The sequence below is a fragment of the Rattus norvegicus genome, chromosome 20 (genome assembly GCF_036323735.1).
Source record: "Rattus norvegicus strain BN/NHsdMcwi chromosome 20, GRCr8, whole genome shotgun sequence".
Lineage (NCBI taxonomy): Eukaryota > Metazoa > Chordata > Mammalia > Rodentia > Muridae > Rattus > Rattus norvegicus.
The window spans coordinates 8574389-8592326 of record NC_086038.1 but is presented as its reverse complement, the minus strand read 5'-3'; the positions used below and the strand labels follow the sequence as shown (position 1 = coordinate 8592326).

Here is a 17938-nt window from a genome sequence, read left to right as displayed (position 1 = left end):
CTATAGAGCTTAATTTTCTCTTAATAGTATAAAATAACATTATAAATCACGAGTGTAAAGGAAATTATGATTGCTGTTCGTGGTCTTGCTCAGTCCTTGCTGCTCCTTCCTGTTTTTAAGAGTTCTTCTCCTCATGCATAGGGAGATACTAAGAATACTTTTGGGAAAAAAAGAATCCTTACAGTTTGAACATTTTTGTAATTTGAGTTTTTCCAGGATTACTTTTCCTTTTAAATTCATTATTTAACTATGGATTTTGAAGGGAAAAACCCCACGGAGCTGTATTTTTTATCTAGCAGAGCACTCACATTGCAGGTGCCCCGGGGGAATCTCCAGTCGTGTAGATAGGTGATCTTCAGCCGGGAGCCACAGGCGCTCTCGGGGAATGAACCTGTTGAGAATGGCTAGAAAGCGCTCGAGGGCTCTCCAAAGGAACTTCAAAAGAAGACTTCGACTTGTGATAAACTTTCATTTCTATTTTAGATTTCAGCTGTAGTCATTTGAAACTCTTGTACCTGGTATATTATTCAGAGTCTGATAGACTTTGGTCCTGAGGAGGGTGGCCTTAGTTTCCAAGCTTGGAGGCTTGTTACAAGTTCCCCTCTAAGGTTCAGTTTTAACGTGTGCTGTCAGCTGTAGGTGACAGTCCCATCAGAATTCGTCTGTGACGGAGGGGGGCAGAGCCTTCCTTACACTAGCGGTGGGTGGGAGCCTCTGGGGTCTGGGTCAGCTCTGCTGCTTGCTGTGCAGGAAGCCCATCGAGCTTTCGATGCTTCATCTGCGGTGGCTGCAGCATGTGCTCTGAGATTAGCGTGAGGACCGATGTGAAGGGATTCGGATCTGTAAAGAGCTTGCGGCAGTGCCCGTGCAGAGTACGGAGAACCATCACAGTCGGCCATAGGACTAACCGTATGCTGTTGCCACTCCGGCATGGCTGCGCCCCCGGCTGGTTCTGCCAACTTGCCTCACTGTCGTCTTTGCTATTAGCTCCCAGTGTCCTCTTGTGGACCCACTGTCTTTCCTTGTCTTCATTTGAACACTTTGGCAAAACCTGCTTCCCACCATCTCTGCAATGCTGAATTCTTCCCGTCTGTTCCCTGTGCATCTGATAAGCCTTGGTTTCCTTTCATACCGTGCGGCCATGTTGTATGTGCACTCTTGGAGCTCAGGGTTGGTGTACATGTTGCAAATCTGAATAGTTCTCTTACACGTGTGTGTAATATAGTAATGCCTGTTTCCTAAAGAACATACTGTATGCTTTGCAGGCATTCTCTGTCTTTATAGAGAACATGCAGGGGACAGCCATCATCCACTTAAGAAACTGAAGCTGACATTAAGAAATTGGCATAGCCAGCTCCGAGTACAGCCTTGATTTAAATTCCGTCTGCACATGTCTACGCATGCTCCATGGAGAAGGGCAGGTTTAGGATGTCAGCACTGGAGACCCCCTCCCTCCCTGGGAGGCTCGATGTGTATAGAGTGCATCAAGGGCCAGACATGAATCTCAATGGAGAGAGGAGTCGGATGGCGAGCAAACACCCAAACACTGTGTATTTCCTTTTACATAGAATCTTATCTTCCCAGCTTGGCACTTGGTTAATCTTGTTTGTATGTGACCAACACTGACTAACACTGGGGCTTCTCCTCTGTTGTTTGAGCACAGACCTGCTTGCTTCGCTTTACACCCGTCCTAAGTCCGGACAGCAGGTACGGGCCATCCCATAGGCCATTTTTGTTCAGCGAATATTAAATTGAACCTGCTAACAGAATGAGTTCAGCAGAGATGGTGTATTTGTCCTACTACTTGTGTTTCCATTATTAACTTTCTCTCCGTAATGTTCAGTGTCTAGCTTCCTATGGTAGTGACATTTAGCTATGGTAGCGACATTCAGTTTTGAATGCTGAATGCTATCTTAATCGTGCTGGACAGTGTATATTTTTGATTTCCATAGACTTGCTTATGGAACTTAAAATCAAACACAAGTACTGGGATCAGCTAGAATGCCAGAAGTTCACCTTTCCCTCACCACTACTGACTAATTCAGAGGAATGACACCTTGCTTCTTGTATTCCAACCATAGTACCCGAAGAGAACATTGCAACTATGAAGTATGGGGCCCAGGTTGTGAAAGGAGAGCTGAAGTCGGCCTTGCTGGACGGTGACACTCAAAACTATGACTTGGATCATGGGTTTTCCCGGCACCCCATTGACGATGACTGCCGCTCTGGCATTGAGATCAAGCTGGGCCAGCCATCCATTATAAACCACATACGTCTACTCCTGTGGGACCGTGACAGCCGGTGAGTCCTTCCTGTCTCTGACGAGCTCGTGTGATGTTTTCTGGGGAGGACCTAACTTTTAGATCATCTGCTTCGGCTCCTCTCCCCCTTCTCGCTTCACTGCAGAAGGAGGAAGTTTATTAAGAGAGGTCCTCTGTCCTCTGTCTTAGGGTCACTGTTGCTGCGATGAACACTGTGGCCAAAGCAACTTGGGGAGGAGAGGGTTCATTTGGCGTACACTTCTCTTTACAGTTTATAATGAAAGAACTGCCCGGTGGGAACTCAGGCAGGGCAGCAACCTGGAGGTGGGAGCAGATGCCGAAGCCATTGGGGGCGGGGCTGGGGCTGCTGCTTACTGGCTTGCTCTGCCTGCTTCTTACAGCCCAGACCTCCAGCCCAGGGATGGCCCCGCCCACAATGGGCTGGGCCCTCCCCCATCAATCACTAATTAAGAAAATGCCTGTAGCTGGAACTTAAGGAGGCATTTTCTCAATTGAGGCTACATGTCTTCAGATGACTCTAGCTTGTGTCAAGTGACGTAAAACTAGCCAGCACAACCTTTTAGCAAGAAAGTGGCCAGAGAACTGGAAACAGACCTCAGATGCTCAGTGATCGTGTGCTTTGATTTTACAGGTTTAACTGGCTTAGTTCTTTACACACAGTCTGTTATTTCCCCTGAAGAGTTCTAGGGGAAGAGTTTAAAAGTTAGATTTCTTTAAAAAAACATTTTTGACCTTTTTAATTTTTAATTTTTTAATGCTTTATTTTGTGTGTTGAGTGTTTTGCCTGCATGTATGTACTCCCAGAGGACAGAAGGTGGCAGTGGATTCCCTAGGACTGGATTTTCAGACAGTCGTGAGTCATCACGTGTGCTGGGACTCGAACTCGGCTCCTCTGGGAGAGTAGCCTGTTCCTTCATCTCTCCAGACCCCCTTTTCCCTCCTCTATAAGCATCGAATAAGTGTTTATTTTGAAAAATGCAGAACAGCACATAGCGGAAAATAAAAATTGCTAGTAATTCATCACCAGCCATGGCTGAAATCTGTGTGTCTCCGGCTGTGTGTGTGATCTGTAATACAGACACAATGCAGACTCCTCACATCGCTCACACAGTAGAGATTAGCTGTGCTAGTAACTAAACTCCCCTCTATAGGTTTTTCTTCTGAGGCAGAGTCTTAATATTTTGTGTTGTCGAATCTCAAACTTCCGATCCTTTCATAGTTTCCCAGGTTTTGGAATTACAGGTACATGTGCTCCACTGCACCTGGTCTTATTTCCTGTTTCAGGTGCTACATTTAAACATGGTATTAGTTTAGAAAGTCACCTGGCACCCTTCCATATAGGCGACCTTCCATTTGGTTCCTTACAGTAATATTGGATGTCATGGATAACTTTAAAATGCATACCGTCCGGTAGCTGAGGAGATTGTCTCTGGTGTATAGCCAAGTGTCCTTGGACTAGCATCCAAGCTGCGAGAAGAGTGGGGTGGGCTTCAGGCCGTGATGCACACCCAACTTCCCCACACCATTCCCCAAGAGCATGTCCCTTCCAGCAAGAGCCGTGCTTCCCTGGGCTTGCGGCCCATTTGCGGTGGCAGGAGCACAGGGACAGTGAGGAGTAGAATAAATGGTCTCCAGTGTTGCCCACCTTTAGCCTGAGACCCACCAAACCTTCTGGGCCTTTTTGGGTCTGCGCCTGTTGGTTCAGTTGTAGCAGTGTTACGGCTCGAGCACATGGAAGGAAGAATGGGTCTCGTCAGCTCACTGGGTGACCATCTTGGCTGTTTTGGCCATTTGAGCCATGCTTGAAGGAATCTTTTTAAGGTGAAATCAGCATTTGTGTGTGCAGTGTGTATGAGATTCCCTAGGTGATTGCTCTCTGTTCTGTTTTTATTAAGACTCTCTTTCCCGGGGCTGGAGAGATGACTCAGTGGTTAGACCACATACCGCCCTTGTAGAAGGCTTGAGTTGATTTCCAACGCTCACGTGAGGTAGCTCGCAGCCACCTGTGAATCAGCTTCAGGAACTCAGACACCCTCTCCTGGCTTCTTCATGCAGATACACACGCATGCACGCACGCACACTCACACACACACACACACACGCATTCTCACACACACATACTTGCTCATACATACACTCAAAAATAAATCCTAAGTGTTTTTTTCTGACATATATCTTGGTGGATATTTGAAGCATGACTGGTAGAGGTTGGAGTTAATTCACGTCTCATTTCCAGGAGTCCCTGGTTAATAACAATGTAATAGTAGTGTTTGTATTGTGCTTTTTTTTTTTTTTTGGTTCTTTTTTTCGGAGCTGGGGACCAAACCCAGGGCCTTGCGCTTCCTAGGTAAGCGCTCTACCACTGAGCTAAATCCCCAGCCCCTTGTATTGTGCTTTTATTACGTTATATGGTAGGCATTCCAAAGACTTTGCATAGTTCATCCATCTAATTAATAATGAAACCGGTATAAAAATGGTAAAGGAAAGGTTAGTGTGCTTGAACCTGAAAGCATCGCCTTTTGTTTCCATGATGTGAAATATTTATAAGCCGCTTTGCTTAGTGTCTCTGTTACAGCCACAGAGGGCTTAGTGGCCATGTTCTTCTCTCATGCACATTGCTAACATTTGAAGCAAAGGTGAAAAATTCAAAATCTTAAGCCAAAAAGATTCTGATGTGTGGTAAAATTACATCCCACATTACTGATAACCCAGAGAGGTTCAATAAAAGGTTATAACCAGTTTGAGACTGAGCGATAAAATGAATGGGAGTAGAGGGGACAGCAGAAAATGAGGGGCCGACACAAAATAAGCTGACCTTTCCTGGTCACAGCCGTGGGTTGCAGGCTGACATTTATGATCACCTAAATCTTCCAAGATTGTCCCTGTTGATATTACAGTACGAGTAATAACTGCATCTCAAATTTAAATTGGCCCATGACAAGGAAATACAGATTTGTTCAGTATGGGACCAGCGTGAAATGGCCCTGGGCAGCTGACTCGGGGAGGATGCTGGGCTGTTTTCATTACGGCCGGTTATTAGCTGGCTGTCTGAAGTTGCATCCAAAGGAGGCAGCTTATCTTCCCACCCATGCGTTTATTCTCCTGCAGCCCGCCTTCCAGAGTGCTGTGCTGGGACACTGAGAGGTAGCTGGGGAGAAGCTGGTGCTGTGGAGAACCAGTCCGCCACTCAGGTTTCCCCTCACTTGCTCGCCTGCTTCTCTGTCCTCACCCCACAACTCTCCTGTCTTCTCTGTCTCCTTCCTCCTTCCCGGTGTTCTCAGTCTGCTGCTCTGGTGTGGCCATGTCTGACCGTGTAGAGAGACGCAGGTTTGCAGTTCAGTTTGTGGTTAAGCAGTTCATCACTTTATGAGGTAGCCAGACAAGCTGAGAGGAACTTTCAGATGTTGGGTAAATGCTGCAGTAGAGGTTTTTGTGCAGCTTTCATCATTTCCTGAATTCAGTAAGTGTGCCTATGGAGCAGAACATGTCATTAGAGAATGGCACATGTCAGCTCCTTCCCATGTTTTACTTCCGGCTGTTGTCACTGTGCTGTATGTTTTCTTCCTTCCTCACAGGTCTTACTCCTACTTTATCGAAGTGTCCATGGATGAACTTGATTGGATCCGAGTGATAGATCACTCACATTACCTGTGTCGGTCTTGGCAAAAGTTGTATTTCCCAGCTCGTGTCTGCAGGTGAGTGCTCGGGGTCACTCATTTTTGTCTTCATTTAAGGACTTTGGAGTTGGAGGAGACTACTCAAAACAATACAAAAACCCACAATAACAATAAAAACTAGAAAACAAAACCCCAAACAAACCCTGTAGGGGGAATTAGGTCAGTGTGTGGAAGGCACTGTGGCACTGTGCAGCAGGTTTTGCTCTGTTTTCCTGTGGAAACGTGAAGCCTGTGACGACACAGGTAACACTTGGGAGGTGGACATGCCCTTTGCACCCACTGCCGTCTACACAGAGAGTGTCGCTTCCTTAACATCCAGGGAAGATTGCTCTGAAGGCTTCCTGGTGATTCCCAGAGCCAGCAGGAGAGCCCTGGGTGCTCGTGTCCATGTTGCCATACTTGGGCCTTTCTTTCCCGCATCAGAGGGTGGCCGGTGCGGCCTGGCAGCATAGGTGTTGTAAGTGGGGTCAAAGGGCTGGCTCGGCTGGCAGGCTTCATGCTCACACCCTTTGCGAGCTCAGTACCAGCGCATCCTATTGTTTGGCAGCTCCCAGGTAAGACCGTTTTAGACAACATTGAAAGGTTACTTTTGGGGGCTGGACAGATGGCTCAGTGGTTAGAGCACTGGCTGCTCTTCCAGAGGTCCTGAGTTCAATTCCCAGCAACCACATGGTGGCTCACAACCATCTGTAATGGGATCTGATGCCCTCTCTTCTGGTGTGTCTGAAGACAGTGACAGTGTACTCATGTACATAAAATAAATAAGTCTTAAAAAAAAGGTTACTCTTCTTTTTTTTTTTTTTTTTTTTTTTGGTTCTTTTTTTCGGAGCTGGGGACCGAACCCAGGGCCTTGCTCTTCTTAGGCAAGCGCTCTACCACTGAGCTAAATCCCTAACCCCAAAGGTTACTCTTCTTATAGTTGATAGTTTATCTTCTTATTTAGGTTAAACAATCTAAACAGCCTATACAAGACAGGTATAAAATTGGGAGCTGGAAAAGGTGGTTCAGGTTCTCTGAAATTATGCAGACTTGTTTATTTTCCCACTGGACAATTGCCCTTCGATGATTTTTAAGGCAAGGTTAAAGGCAGAAAATGGGCACATTAGTGAGGTGTGGAGAGAAGAGAAATGGTGGGTGCAAAGCAGGCAGAATGTGGAGGTGGTCCCTATCCATCAGCCACCCCACCTGCCTCCCCACATCAGACGCCTTCCACCCTGACTTCTAGCTGTGACTGATGTGGGGTGAGTGGGTGAGCATTCCCTTGGTCAGAAGTCACCTCCAAACTCATGGTTAACTTTGAACAAGAATTTCACCGAGGGGTTGGGGATTTAGCTCAGTGGTAGAGCACTTGCCTAGCAAGCGCAAGGCCCTGGGTTCGGTCCCCAGCTCCGAAAATAAAAAAGAAAAGAAAAAAAAAAGAATTTCACTGAACCCTTTAGCCACTAGGATAGTAAAAAGTATTGTCCACATTTTTATTATGGGTGTTGACTGGACACAATATTGTTACCCAGGGATCCTCTTCTGTGAAAATGAAGAAAATCAATTTTATTTCCCCAAAGAGGGACTAAAGTGTCTCAGTCTGGTAATTTCTCCTTTACCCAGAGGAATTTTGAATGGATTAAAGTAAGAGGAATAAGAAATTGAATGAAGATTCCATGTCTCAGGGCTGCTTGGGGGAATGAGAAGGACCTGCTATGCAGGAGGAGGAGGAGGAGGAGGAGGAGGAAGAAGAGAAGGAGGAAGAGGAGGAAGAGGAGGAGGAAGAGGAGGAGGAGGAGGAAGAGGAGGAAGAAGAAGAGGAGGAGGAGGAGGAAGAGGAGGAGGAGGAGGGAGAGGAGGAGGAGGAGGAGTCTGCATTGACTCAGGTTCTAATGGTTACAGCAGATTGAAAAATAAGCCGCGTGTCAGTCAGTGTGCGCGTTTGGCATGGGCGGCAGCACAGTGCAGTGTGTAAGTAGAAGCAGGAACCCGACTCCTGAGCAGATTATCGTGATTCCAGCTGTGCTTTCTCCCCTCCAAACTCCAGCCTTCTGTCGGGCTCTCCCGCTTTGAGAAACAGGCTTGTCCTTGGGCATTCGCCCTTTCTTTTCTTTTCTCTTCTTTATTCTCCTTTCTTTTCCCTCCCTTCCTCTCTCTCTCCCTTCATTTCTTCCTTTCTAAAAGCTCCTATGGACCTGACTTTGCAGGGCCATCTTGTGCCCTGCGTCCTGCTTTTGTTCTTCTACGTGTTGCAGTTTCTGTTCAGTTGCTGTAGCAAAGCAGACAGCCAAAGCCACTCACAGAAGAGCGCTTCAGGGGCCGAGTGCATGGCCGTTATGGGGAGCGCATGCAGCCAGGCCTGGTGCTAGAGGAGCAGTAGCTGAGAGTTTACCCCCTTTTCCACAAGCGTGAGGCGCGCGCATGCACGCATCACTCAAACATCACTCATGGGAAAGCGCAGCCTCAGTGTTGAGGCCACACCCCCAGCCTTTACCAAGCAGTTCTACCAACTGAGGACCAAGCATCCAGTAACATGCACGCATGGGCCTTTCTCAGTCAGACCACCACAGGATATCCGCTCCAGACCAGAAATCTGAGTGAGCAAAGGTGGCCTGAGAGATGGCGGGAGTGAGTGAGAGGAGGGTCGGTCTCAGGATCAGCATCAGCTACAAAGCTTTCAAAATGATGAGCGTTTTGACATATCTCCTACATTGCTTCGTAAAGTCTTTGTCGGCTTAGGTGTTTGTTCTAAGAGCATTTAAAATGAATCTAAGCATTAGACCTTACTTTACTATCCAGGGATGCTTTGATTTTCGTTCATAATCATATTGACTGCTTGAACAGTGTTCTAAATGAACTTTTCCAGGTTCCTCACTCTGCAAACACTTCCTTAGTGTGAGGGTTTAGGTAATTGTGTATTTGTTTATATGTCACCTTTGTTCTTTGGTGTCTTTAGCGTTGCTTTGGTTTCCCTCAGATAGTAAAATCGCACGCTTCTAGAGGCATGGAGCATGGGTTCTAAGTCTTAGTACTGTGGGACAACACTCGACCGCGACACTGCACAGCGGCTACTGTGTGCCCAGTGTAGGCTCGAGGTGTACGGCATGGACTGACGGTGAGAGATGGCGTCGGCACTGATGTGAAGATTCACTGTTCCGTTTGAACAGTGCAGCCATTAAGAGGGCCTGAGCGCCACAGACCCCCGAGCAAACAGCTCTCCATTTTCAGGGCTTGTTTTCTTTAGGAAACTGAAATTCGTGGTTCATGCTGAAGGTTTTAAATGCTTTGTGTGGATGGCAGATTTCATCTGTTACATTGAAAAAGTGGTATTTTATCAGTAGAGGCGTGGAAGGTTCTTACCTCCACCTCTCTCTGAGATGAGGTAAAAGTCATTCTGCATTGTGGCTGGAAACTGCGCTGTGCTGTAGATGGGGCTCGCCCCGCCCTCGCTTCAGCTCCCACACTTGCTTATGGCACATCTGTGCCTCACCCAGAAGGGGCAGGAACTCTGTGAACTTGGACAGTTTCTGAGCCTTAGGGCTGCTTGAAAGTAGAGATTCATACAGAGCGGCTGTTTTCTCTTTTCCATCTTTGAGAATCTGAGATGTTTTTGATCTTCAGAGAAGGTGGCCATCTTTGGGCACAATGGCTTTTATTAAGACGCCACTGTGCCTGTTCTTAGCAGCCGAACCTGTGAGTGCTTTCCTGTACTGTCCTGAGCCTGCCACAAACAGTTTCTAATGACTAGTGACGTGCTCAGTTTGGAATGTTTACAACAGGTTATGCATACTTTTGGTTCTGAGAGAACATATACCATTCGGTCTGCCATGCCTCTGCCAGTGTAGGGAACCAGATAGCACTCACCTGGCACCATCGTGGATTGTGTCTGACGTCAGTAAGGAAGCACCAGCCTCCCAGCACAGCCATCACTTCAGTGATGATAAATGAAGGGAGGTGACTGACCCCTCTCTGCACCCTTTATAGGAGTGTTTGTGTCTGTGTGTGGGGGGGCGTTCTTTGTGAACCAAAGCTTGACTAACACCGTCTCCCTCCCACCTTAACCTCAGCTGGAGATGAAGAAAGTGACTTTGCAGTTTTCCTGTGTGTAATCGTCATCCCCAGACCAAGCCACAGCATCACCTGTAAAAACTTTACACTGAGACAGACATGTGCCATTGATACATGTGTGTGTGCACACACTGAGACAGACATGTGCCATTGATACATCTGTGTGTGTGTGCACTGAGACAGACATGTGCCATTGATACATCTGTGTGTGTGTGCACTGAGACAGACATGTGCCATTGATACATGTGTGTGTGTACACAGAGACAGACATGTGCCATTGATACATATGTGTGCACACACTGAGACCGACATGTGCCATTGATACATCTGTGTGTGTGTGCACACTGATACAGACATGTGCCATTGATACATCTGTGTGTGTGTGTGTGTGTGTGTGATAGTGCTTTTTTCTGTTGTGTGCTGTGTGAGTTGATACTGCATTTTAGTGTTCTTTTGATGCCTTTTGAAAAATAAAGTTTTACATTTTTAAAAAACATAGTCAACTCTGTCTTTGAAATAATTTTTAGTTTATATCCTGTTTCTAAAGGTGTTCTAATGCTATAGAATCCCAGTGCTACAGAATGCTATATATTTTTCTAGTACTTTAAAATCTCTGTGTAATCAAATGTTCAGTTCATGGCAGACAAGCGGGTGGCAGGGCTGGGTTGGGACAGTTGACTTTGGAGTGTCATATAATAGTGATGGTGCCACCCTGATGAGAGTGGTCTTGTTTCTCGTGCTGAATTCTAGCATGCACTTGACTCTTTAACAGTGCTTTCCTTGATCCCCGTTGCCTGTTTGAATAACTACTGTTTCCTTTCCCTCCTTACTCCTGTTTTCTCAGAGTAAGAAATTACAATGTGCCAAGTGTGTTACAGAAAAGGAAGGGATGTTGCAGAACATCTGCCAGTCTGTCTTCTAGTCTCGGGGGTTACATTTGGGCCTTCAGCGATGATAAATACCTCACTGAGGGGCTCCGTTTCTACTCAGAACAGGGATTTAGGCATGCTTCACTAGCTCAGGAAGAACATTGTCTTCGTTTGCTCATCCACCACTTACTCATCAGCAAATAAGCATGAGTGTGCTGTTTATTGTACTCGATCCCGAGCTTGAAACACTGATAGATGTCGGGGTTCCTGCATTTGTCACCTGGGAGAGGCATATGCACAAGGTTGTAAGTAAGGGGCACTGGGAGCAGGCCTGTATTTTTTAAGTAAGGTTGCCAGAGTGGTAATGTTGTAAGCCGAGACAGGACATGAGAGCGTCTGGCTTCGCCCTGGACATGTAGGGCTTTCTTTGGTGTGTGGTGAATGCTGGTCATAGTAGCTAGTCTTCTGTGGGAAGCCTCATTAGATGTGGGCTAAAACTGTACCATTTGTTCACACAGGCACTTGAGTCTCTTTTATCACTACTGTCCATTTCAGCTCCCTCTTCCCTGCTGTCATTAGCTGTGGCACCCCCTCCCACCCCTACTCCCACCCCACCCCCGTTCTCATTAGATTATATACCTTCACAGGGCTGTAGATCTTGGGGAGAGGTACAGCAGAGGAGGAGGGAATTATTTCTATTTATGGGGCGTTCTCTCCTGCAAGGCTAGCAGCGTGTGGACGTGGACGTCTGCTCAGCCTCCACTCCCTCTGCCCATCCCATCCACTAACTGGGCCGACAGAACATTTATTTGCTTTGAAAGGCAAACACTGGCATAATTGAGCAGTTCACCCGGAGGCTTTAGATTCTCAGTCAGTTAAATTGAGTCTTTCCTCTCCTCACGGGACCAGAAAGCTCAACCCTTTGTGAAATGCCCTATTTAGATGTAGAAGAGTGGGAAGGGTTCTGCTTTGAAGAGGTAGCCATTTTAGCAAACACTGGGTTTGAATTGTTCCTCTACGTGTAACTTTGATGTCATAATTGAAGTAACACTGAGCAGCCTACATGGAGAGGAACTTTTTTTTTGAATGTAAAGTAAAACATAGCCACATGGTGTCACTAAATTATAACAGTTTTACTTAGAGCAGAAGAGAATGTAAAATGATTTTTAAAATAAAACCATATTTAAATACAAATTGTTCTGAAGTCTGTGGTTTGTGAAATAGCACGTGAAACTATTTGTACTGTTAGGTCTCTCACTGATGGGAAGCATTAATTATGCCCAGAGTCTGTGGATGCCCACCATGTGCCAGCCAGCTCAGGCGTCATGGGCTGTAGAGTAGAGGGCACGTGGGCTTCTGTAGGACAGTTCTTCCTACAAATCAGGTTTTCAGGCCGTCTTCTGGAACTTTGAAATAAATAAAAGAGTAATAGATAGTCACTGAATATTTATGAGGAGTCAGAAAACCAGAGCAAAGGAGGAGTCAAGGATACAGGGAGAAAGTTCGAGGGCTGGGAGGCTGGGAAGGGAGCAGCTTAACGTTTATTTAGCACTTGCTGTGGGCCAGGCTTGCTTTACCCCTGTGTGATTCTCCCAGCAGCCGCACGGGGGACAATGGCTGCATTGTTGCATAGATGCAGAGTGTGAGCATTGGAAAGCTGGGCTCCTAGGCCAAGGGTCTGGCTCCCTGTCGTACACTGTGGTTACTGGGCGGGAAATGAAGAAGCAGCTCGCGGCTGTACGTGCAGCATTGTGGGAACACCTCACTGCACAAGCCTTAGGGCTCAGCCTAAATGACCAGATGAAACCTAGCAAAACAAGACGAACAGCTCTGCCCTGCAGCTGTAGGACACAGGAGCTAGAAGGCCTGCTGCCCTTTGGGGAGCATTCCACCAGTGAACTAGGTCTCTCTTCCCCACCCCTGTGGGAAGAGCCCTTTCCAGGAATACTGCAGGAGGCTCACTGTCACTGTTACCAAAGATTGCTCTGCTCTAGCTGGTCACAGCCACCCAGGGCACAAGCTCATGTGTGTTAATGGCGATGAGCAGCTGGGACACTTTCCTTTGACACTGCTCCAGAGACCTGTTCAGCAGTCCTTGTTCTAGGTGTGCTGGGTCCGTTTGTCCATAGACCTTTCGGTTTTTCTGTCCTTTGCTTCCTCTTAAGATCATTTTAGGCTTCCTTAGCATAGTGTGGGCTCTGTGTTCTTACTTCCTGGTTTGTTTTGCCCCAACTGTATTTAGAAACCAACAACCTACATTATGAAATCTCTTTTCTCAAGATCTCATCTTGAGTTGCCTTTTTTAAATTGAGAAATTATTTATTATTTTCACTTAGAATCCTCTTATTAGGGTTGCAAAAAAAAAAAAAAAAAAAAAGAAAAAGAAAAGCCTACAGCAAAACCAAATAAAACCTAACCCCCAAGCACTGTGGTTTATTTTCAATAAGACCTTTGAGAAACGGCCATTTATTCGCGAGTTATTCAGTTGAATCCAGGCCTTTTTGTTTATTTTGTTGGTTTAAAGGATAATAGCATTTTGAGCTCCCTTTGTGTGGGGCAGCAGATCAGAACATGAGAGAATAGATGGAGCCTGTTCTTTGCTTTGCACTTTGTCTTATAATTCTAGAGTGCGTCTTAATAACTTGTTGCGTGAAGATGATGCTAACGGCACTAATAACCCGTAATTACCACAAATACCAGATGCTGATCCTCATCCTGGAAGGGCAGGAACCATACTTTGTTCCCTTAGCAATTGCTTCCAAGCAGAGGTGCCGATGACACCCCCAGATCAGTCATCAAACCTCCTTTCTCATGCTCACCTCTTTTCATATGTATTTATCTGTTCAGACATTTACTGATAGCCTCCATCAGATGCCATGATGCACTTGTTCCTCTCAAGAGACTCATGATGTAGTGGAGAAGACAACCGACTAAATCTTGGGGAAGCATGAAGAGATGGCTTAGAGGGTAAAGGTGCCCAGCCCGATGACCTGAGTTCGATCCCCAAGTCCCACATGGGAGGAGAACAGAACCTCTCTGACTTCCGCACATGTACCATGACGTGCGTTTAGTGCCCCAGTACGTTAATAACTGTAAACAGTTAAAAACCAACCAAGTGGGGCTGGGGATTTAGCTCAGTGGTAGAGCGCTTACCTAGGAAGCGCAAGGCCCTGGGTTTGGTCCCCAGCTCCGAAAAAAAGAACCCCCCCAAAAAAAAACCAACCAAGTGAAATATGAAAGGCACACCAGGACCATTGTGTTAGGGGATCGGCCATGGGGAGGATTTGAACTGAGTCTAAAAGAACAAGTGATCAGGCAGGGGAAGGAGAGCGCAGGGAAGGAGAATGTCTGTGAGGTGGGCAGTGACAGGCAGCCTCCGGGTTTGGTTCTGTTTATCTGGTGTGATCCCAGTGCCCACCCACATTCCTGTCTTTATCTGAAGCTCAGAGGACATGTGTGAATGGCAGTCTCTGAGTTAACTTGTATCACTGTAGATGGTAGACTTTACTTGGTTTTATTTAAAGTTACATTTTATAACTCTTTTTTTCCATAGAAAACTGAAGTATTCCTTCTGAAGAACTATAAACTAGGTTAATTGTCAGAAAATAGTAAAAAAAAATTCTGGGAAATGAAGAAAGTCTCAGTTTTTAGAGCCAAGATTTGACCTGGTATTTTATTTTTTTAAAATTTTTTTATTTAAAGATTTATGTATTATATATAAGCGCACTGTAGCTGTCTTCAGACACACCAGAAGAGGCATCAGATCCCATTACAGATGGTTGTGAGCCACCATGTGGTTGCTGGGAATTGAACTCAGGTCCTCTGGAAGAGGAGTCAGTGCTCTTAATCACTGAGCCACTTCTCCAGCCCATATTTTATTTTTTAGAAAAAAAAATTACCTTTTGTAAGTATGTCACTGTGGTATGTTCTCTGTGTGGGAATGTGAGCATGAGTGTTCATATGAGACCTGTAATCTGCTCTCCCAGAACGTATTAAAGACACTCAGGAGATCCAGGACCGGCAGACAGATGCCAAGCTGTTGGGCATGGGACAGTCCTAAGTGGACATAGGAAGGGAGTAAAGGCAAGGCTGCCCAAAGCACTGGGCTCCTGAGCGGTTACCAGGGACCTCTGACATGGAAACAGACAGCGAAGATGGGGGAACTTAGGGGAGGAGCACCCTGACTAACGGAACTTCCGGGGCACAGTCTCCAAGACTGCCAGCCCAGCGTTGTCGGTGGACAAGAAAGTGGCATCGGTAAGGGACTCCACTGCTGTAAGTGTGAGAGGACAAGAAGCTGGAAGGACAGTGGAAGGGGCCAGCGTGGATGCAACTCTGTGGTGTGTGATGGTCGCTCCCTGTCTGATCACTTTGAGGACGTAGTCCAGGGGGGATGTTGGTTGATAGTAATTTTCTCCGTGCAGAGCTGGGCCTGTGTACCTCAGATGTCACTCAGCTGCCTGGCAGTGATTGCTCTGACCGTTAATATTTAGAGCTGGAGTGGCCCCGTGTACCCATCAATTCCATAGTATGCCCTGTGCACACGTCTAGTTATTTTGTGGTTCCCGGGCCTTCTTTACACGTCTGTAGGTAGTACTCATCACATTCTTCTTAACCTTCTTAACATCCTTGAATGCAGCTGCCTGAATAATAGATTCTTCTGGAAAACACTCTCAACATTGCTATCCCTCCCCCATTACTGAAAGGAGAGAGGAGGAAATAAGGTTTTTAAATATTTCATCTTACAAAAATGCGTTTAAAGAGACCGATGCATGCAGGTCTCGTGGTTAATAACATGATGAGCGCTTTCACGGTGATGATTATAAATGTACATGATGCCCAGCGCAGGGTGCTCTCTGGATGCAAGGTCAGCTCGGGAGAGCAGACCAGCAGCAAAGCCAGATTGCTTGTCGGCTGCCAGACGTTCTGGGCAAAGCGCCAGACTTGGTTCACCTTCTAAAAATTCATCTCCCAATATGCAAGGGACGAAGCAGCGGGACACTTGGGCTCCCTCAGTGCAGTGCTGCTGAGGACAGTGGGGAGCAGTCGGTGTGGACTCGGTGTCTCTGACCTCATCCAAGAACGGCAGGGTTTTTCTTCATTATGCTTCAAATTATAATTTCTTAAGTTAATAATTGTTCTTCCAAATACTGTGGGTCACATGGACACATGACTACATTCTGCCTGACGGGAAGCTAGAGCTTTAATTTTGATAGTCATAGAAATTCTCTGCACATTATAAAGCTATTAGGACCTAACAGCTGTTTTAGTTCATTTCACTCTGCAAAAGAAATGTGACGCAGAGTAAAGTGATCGGTAATTATGTATTTTGAAAGCCGAACCTCCAGTTATAGGAAGAGCTCATTTACACATTAGATACTGATAAAAACTACAGTTCGCTGGGAGTTTCAAAGTTAGTGGTAGCTCCTGTCTAAGACCAGAAAAGCAAACCTGTGCCAAGGAACATTTTTCCTCCTTTGAAGTCTCCTTTGTGTTGCCCATTGTAACCGCGGAGTTGCAAATCAACAGTAGGGAAAAGCTGCTCGATACTCTTCTAAAGGAAGGCAACGAGGGGACTGTTTGAGGGAGCAGGACGTTGGGGTTTATTTTGTGTCTGTTGATCAGCGCCCACCATCTGCTTTGCAGTGAATGTTGTAGAAGCGTGAACAGATGATGCGCATGGTTTGTTGAGGTAGATGTGCTTTCTGGCTGTGTGTGTGTATGTGTGTGTGTACACCTACAGTGCTTAAAAATCACACTTGAAGTGTAAAGCAGATAATGAGGCTCCATTTTGGGCTAATTTGCATATTCAGCTCCTGTACCTGAAACAAAGGACGGCAGTGACTCTCATTTCTCTTCTGCTTTGATCAGCACTACCCAGCTGTCAGCAGATAGTTTGATTAAACACTTTTCTTTACTCGAGAACTTTGGGGCACGTTCTGTGTGTAAACATGTTGTTTGATTTCAAGGGACAAATTTTCAGTGCAATTCCTGGATGTATCCTGCCATAAGCTGTAAAACAAAAATATTTTTCTGTAGGCCTCCTTTTTAACCATTGATTCTCTAGGGTGAGAACAATATTCCAACTCCAGATTTTTGGCTGAAATGAAGGCGGTAAATGATATATAAGCCTAGTTTAAAGAAACCAAATAAACGTAAGGTATGGATTCATAAACTTGACTATTCCAGGAAACTTAAAAAATACGTAATCACTTTAAATATGATAGAAATTTTACTTATCCTTTGACACGTTCACTAGAATATATAGTATATCTTTTTTCGAAGTATAGTTAAACATAAATGTGTTATTTGGAGAAACGCTATTTAGTGGCCAAAAATCTTTGGAAAACTGTCCAAACATCCTCAGCCATTGGGAATGCGTCTTAAAACTGCTTTGAGATTCCATCTCACCACAGTCGGAATTGCTTCATCCAGACATGAAGGCTGGGGCTGTAGGGCGGTCCTCATGTGCTGCTAACGGGAGCATAAGTCCGCACAAACATGGACGTCAGAGGTTTCTGTAGGAAACGAAGACTAGCCTGTGCTCCAGCTAAAGTACTTGCAGCTAGTCACCAAAAGACTGACAGTCCACGTGCCACAGAGACACTTGGATAGTATTGCTGGTGCATTAGACTGGAACCAGCCTCCATGCCAGTCCAGCCAGCAGATGAATGGACAAAGAAAATGTGGTACATAAGACAGTGGAATTTCATTTGCTCATGAAGAATGACGTCATGACATCTGCAGAAAAATGTGTGCAACCAGAAGTCATGTTAAACAAGCTAGAGTCAGACAAGTACTGTCCTTACTCTCTCATATCTCAACTTATGTATGTGTGTAGGACATTGAGGTAGAGAGGGGACCCTGAATGGAGGTCCCCCCATCCCCTTTAAGGGAGAGGAAGAGGAGGAAGAAGAGAAGGAGGATGAGGAAGAGGGGGAGGAAGAGGGGGAGGAAGAAGAGGAGGAAGAGGGGGAGGAAGAGGAGGAAGAAGAGGGGGAGGAAGAGAAGGAGGATGAAGAGGAGGAAGAGGGGGAGGAGGAGGAAGAAGAGGAAGAAGAGG

The 17938-nt window shown here is 46.0% G+C and overlaps 1 protein-coding gene across 10 annotated transcripts in view; it reads left to right on the top strand.

Moving 5' to 3' along the window:
- Btbd9 (BTB domain containing 9) overlaps positions 1 to 17938 on the top strand; it is a 357625-nt gene that overhangs the window by 53111 nt on the left and 286576 nt on the right. For 8 of the 10 annotated variants that reach the window (XR_010060644.1, XM_006256185.5, XM_063279037.1 and 5 more), the window contains 2 exons: positions 2082 to 2301; positions 5858 to 5977. Coding sequence is in view for 9 of the 10 variants with exons in the window: in XM_006256185.5 (XP_006256247.1) it covers positions 2082 to 2301; positions 5858 to 5977 (340 nt within the window). In the remaining variant the exon portion in view is untranslated. Of the gene's footprint in view, positions 1 to 2081; positions 2302 to 5857; positions 5978 to 7561; positions 7602 to 7623; positions 13264 to 17938 lie in introns of those variants that run through there. The other 2 variants (XM_039098533.2, XM_039098536.1) reach the window with 2 other exon arrangements.